The 4,959-nt window shown below is 52.1% G+C and overlaps 1 protein-coding gene across 1 annotated transcript; it reads right to left on the reverse strand.

The window, feature by feature from the left end:
• Positions 1 to 1,745: 1,745 nt before the first annotated feature.
• Positions 1,746 to 3,713, reverse strand: LOC123767855 (uncharacterized). Its single transcript, XM_045757902.2, has one exon. It carries the CDS (start codon positions 3,711 to 3,713, stop codon positions 1,746 to 1,748), a length of 1,968 nt encoding a protein of 655 aa, XP_045613858.2.
• Positions 3,714 to 4,959: the final 1,246 nt, after the last annotated feature.

Below are 4,959 nucleotides of genomic sequence, written 5' to 3' on the forward strand. Positions count from 1 at the left end.
TACAAAGACTCTGCCATTCCCGTTTGTTTTGGTGTCACCCAGGCTAGTGTGTCTAGCATTAAGATCACCCATTACAATGGTTTGAGAGCTGCTGGTAATTTTTGGGAGAGAAGCTTCCACCATTTGATCTCACCTTACATATACATTAACTAAGTTAAGAAACCCGGTCGCTGTAGCAATCTGAAACTGCTGATAATATGAGTCGTCACCTTTGTGGTTTTTAACATGTTTACACACTAGGTTACTTTTAACATACGTCAAGATACCGACATCATGGGAACCAACATTTGAGAAAGCTACATATCCTGGGAGTTTGGGTGGCGTTGGTGTTCATGATTTTTTTTTTTATTAAGATATGAGGTACATCTGCATTAGTGCAGCTACCCTAGACTATATGAAGTGGAGTACAGTGTGTCAAAAAAGCTAACTAGGTGATGCTAAAAAATCCCCATCACACAGGATGGTTAGTCATACAGAGGCATGTGATAAGCGGTCTGCACTGGCAGACTCCGGATGCATTTTGAGAATATCATCAACACAAGATTGAATAAGGCAGCAGTGGTAATACAAGTCCCCATCTCGCAGGATGGTTAGTCATACAGAGCCATGTGTTTAATAGCCTGCACTGGCAAATTTTGGGTACACTGTGAGGATATCTTCAAGAACACGAGAGTGAATAAAGTAATTGCAAAGCTCCAGGTACCTCATGCCAACTGGTCTGAAAGGTCTAATAACTGGGCATTCAGTGATGTAGTGCGGGACCTGACGTGCATTACACACAGTCTACGGTAACGTCCTGCCATGTTTTACTAACTCATGAGGAGCAGTCTCCATCTTATATTGTTACACAGGTGCTGGAGCAGCCGGCAGCTGACTCCTGCTAGCGGGCTGACAGCTTCCCCTTCCCACAGCTCATGGTAGACCTACCCCGCTAGTCCCCCTGGAACACCACCCGCCTGTTGTTTAACAACCAGGTACCCAATCACTGCTGGACGTACACAGGCGTACAGTTAAGGGTTGGCGCCTAGTCCACCACGGCCAGGATTCGAACTTATGCCAAATCGCTCACGAAGCGCGGTACGAGTGTGTTACCAGTGCGCGACTGTTGTCTTCCACTCTCCACCACGGTGACTATCCCAGTCACAGTTTAACTTGTCAGTCTCCAGCACTCAATCACATGGTCTCCACTCCCCCCCGGCTAATATTACCCTCTGGTGGGCTCACCTATCATGTAAGCCGCTAACTTTATCCTGAGTCTGACCCAGTCATAGAGATCCGTCCATCAAGGCTCATCACATTGTCTCCGTAATAAGTTGATCAAAACACTTGAGCAGTACTGAGCAAGTGCCTCGGGTCGTCGGGCTCCCACCACCCTTCTAAAGTTATAATAGTTTTTCCACGCTTACAATCTCCAGGATAGTTCTACTCGTTACCACAATTTAAAGCGCATCATGGGACAACTCCAAGTAAAAGTGAAACTACTGGGCTTTTATCAACTTCATCCAGCGTGGTTTCTACCTATTGTGACATGGGTTTCTACCTATTGTGACATGGGTTTCTACCTATTGTGACATGGGTTTCTACCTATTGTAACATGGGTTTCTACCTATTGTGACATGGGTTTCTACCTATTGTGACATGGGTTTCTACCTATTGTGACATGGGTTTCTACCTATTCCTGCCTTCGGGTAACCTCCAGGTTCATTTCAATGGATAGTTCTGTCTCTTCATCTGCCTTTAATATATCAGGAAGGGTCTGTTCTCCAAGTTGCAAGGGGTCTGTTCTCCCTGGCTGTATGGGGTCTGTTCCCCCCTGGCTGTATGGGGTCTGTTATCCTGGCTGCATGGGGTCTGTTCTCCTGGTTGCATGGGGACTGTTCTCCTGGCTGCATGAGGACTGTTCTCCTGGCTACATGGGGTCTGTTCTCCTGGTTGCATGGAGACTTTTCTCCTGGCTGCATGGGGACTGTTCTCCTGGCTGCATGAGGACTGTTCTCCAGGTTGCATGGGGACTGTTCTCCAGGTTGCATGGGGACTGTTCTCCAGGTTGCATGGGGACTGTTCTCCAGGTTGCATGGGGACTGTTCTCCTGGCTGCATGGGGTCTGTTCTCCTGGCTGCATGGGTCTGTTCTCCAAGCTGCATGGGACTGTTCCCCTGACTGCATGGGGTCTGTTCCACTGGCTGCATGAGGACTGTTCTCCTGGCTGCATGGGTCTGTTCTCCTGGCTGCATGGGACTGTTCTCCAGGTTGCATGGGGACTGTTCCCCTGGCTGCATGGGGTCTGTTCCCCTGGCTGCATGGGTCTGTTCTCCTGGCTGCATGGGGTCTGTTCCCCTGGCTGCATGGTGACTGTTCTCCTGGCTGCATGGTGACTGTTCTCCTGGCTGCATGGGGTCTGTTCTCCTGGCTGCATGGGACTGTTCTCCTGGCTGCATGGGTCTGTTCTCCTGGCTGCATGGGGACTGTTCCCCTGGCTGCATGGTGACTGTTCTCCTGGCTGCATGGGGTCTGTTCTCCTGGCTGCATGGTGACTGTTCCCCTGGCTGCATGGTGACTGTTCTCCTGGCTGCATGGTGACTGTTCTCCTGGCTGCATGGTGACTGTTCTCCTGGCTGCATGGTGACTGTTCTCCTGGCTGCATGGGGTCTGTTCTCCTGGCTGCATGGGTCTGTTCTCCTGGCTGCATGGGGACTGTTCTCCTGGCTGCATGGGGACTGTTCTCCTGGCTGCATGGGGACTGTTCTCCTGGCTGCATGGTGACTGTTCTCCTGGCTGCATGGGGACTGTTCCCCTGGCTGCATGGGGTCTGTTCTCTTGGCTGCATGGGGTCTGTTCCCCTGGCTGCATGGGGTCTGTTCCCCTGGCTGCATGGGTCTGTTTTCTTGGCTGCATGGTGACTGTTCTCCTGGCTGCATGGTGACTGTTCTCCTGGCTGCATGGTGACTGTTCTCCTGGCTGCATGGTGACTGTTCTCCTGGCTGCATGGTGACTGTTCTCCTGGCTGCATGGTGACTGTTCTCCTGGCTGCATGGTGACTGTTCTCCTGGCTGCATGGGGTCTGTTCCCCTGGCTGCATGGGGTCTGTTCTCCTGGCTGCATGGGTCTGTTCTCTTGGCTGCATGGTGACTGTTCTCCTGGTTGCATGGGGTCTGTTCCCCTGGCTGCATGGGGACTGTTCTCCTGGCTGCATGGGGTCTGTTCTCCAAGCTGCATGGGACTGTTCTCCTGGCTGCATGGGGTCTGTTCTCCTGGCTGCATGGGTCTGTTCTCCTGGCTGCATGGGTCTGTTCTCCTGGCTGCATGGGGTCTGTTCTCCTGGCTGCATGGTGACTGTTCTCCTGGCTGCATGGGGTTTGTTCTCCAAGCTGCATGGGACTGTTCTCCTGGCTGCATGGGGACTGTTCTCCTGCCTGCATGGGGACTGTTCTCCTGCCTGCATGGGGACTGTTCTCCTGGCTGCATGGGTCTGTTCCCCTGGCTGCATGGGGACTGTTCTCCTGGCTGCATGGGTCTGTTCCCCTGGCTGCATGGGGACTGTTCTCTTGGCTGCATGGTGACTGTTCTCCTGGCTGCATGGGGACTGTTCTCCTGGCTGCATGGGTCTGTTCCCCTGGCTGCATGGGGACTGTTCTCTTGGCTGCATGGGTCTGTTCCCCTGGCTGCATGGGGACTGTTCTCCCTGCTGCATGGGTCTGTTCTCCTGGTTGCATGGGGTCTGTTCCCCTGGCTGCATGGGGACTGTTCTCCTGGCTGCATGGGTCTGTTCTCCTGGCTGCATGGGGTCTGTTCTCCAAGCTGCATGGGACTGTTCTCTAAGCTGCATGGGACTGTTCTCCTGCCTGCATGGGGACTGTTCTCCTGCCTGCATGGGGACTGTTCTCCTGGCTGCATGGGTGTGTTCCCCTGGCTGCATGGGGTCTGTTCTCCTGGCTGCATGGGGACTGTTCTCCTGGCTGCATGGGTCTGTTCTCCTGGCTGCATGGGGACTGTTCTCCTGGCTGCATGGGGACTGTTCTCCTGGCTGCATGGGTCTGTTCTCCTGGCTGCATGGGTCTGTTCTCCTGGCTGCAAGAGGATAACATCAGCGGCATATGCCAGGTTGGCCAACATAAGAACGGCCAATAGAAACTTGTGTAAGGAATCATTCAGAACTTTGTATACCACATATGTCAGACCAATCCTGGAGTATGCGGCACCAGCATGGAGTCCATATCTAGTCAATCATAAGACTAAACTGGAAAAGGTTCAAAGGTTTGCCACCAGAATAGTACTCGAACTGAGGGGTATGAGCTACGAGGAGAGACAACAGGAATTAAACCTCACGTCGCTGGAAGACAGAAGAGTTAGAGGGGACATGATCACCACATACAAGATTCTCAAAGAAATTGATATGGTAGATAAGGACATGCAATTAACACAAGGGGCACACGCACTAGGGGACACAGGTGGAAACTGAGTGCCCAAATGAGCCACAGAGATATTAGAAAGAACTTTTTTAGTGTCAGAAGGGTTGACAAATGGAATGCATTAGGAAGTGATGTGGTGGAGGCTGACTCCATACACAGTTTCAAGTGTAGATATGATAGAGCCCAATAGGCTCAGGAACCTGTACACCAGTTGAAAGTTGAGAGGCGGAACCAATGAACTAGAGCTCAATCCCCCGCAAGCACAACTATGTGAGTACAACTAGGTGAGTATGCGCGCGCGCGCGCACACACACACACACACACACACACACACACACACACACACACACACACACACACACACACACACACACACACACACACTGTGTGTATGTGTGTTTGTGTGAGAGCGATGGGAGCCGGTGACCGAGCGGACAGCACGCTGGGCACGTGATCTTGTGGTCCCAGGTTCAATCCTGGGCGCCGGCGAGAAACAATGGGCAGAGTTTCTTTCACCCTATGTAAATATGTAATAAATAGATCACGCGCC

The sequence above is a fragment of the Procambarus clarkii genome, chromosome 67 (genome assembly GCF_040958095.1).
Source record: "Procambarus clarkii isolate CNS0578487 chromosome 67, FALCON_Pclarkii_2.0, whole genome shotgun sequence".
In the NCBI taxonomy this organism is placed as follows: domain Eukaryota; kingdom Metazoa; phylum Arthropoda; class Malacostraca; order Decapoda; family Cambaridae; genus Procambarus; species Procambarus clarkii.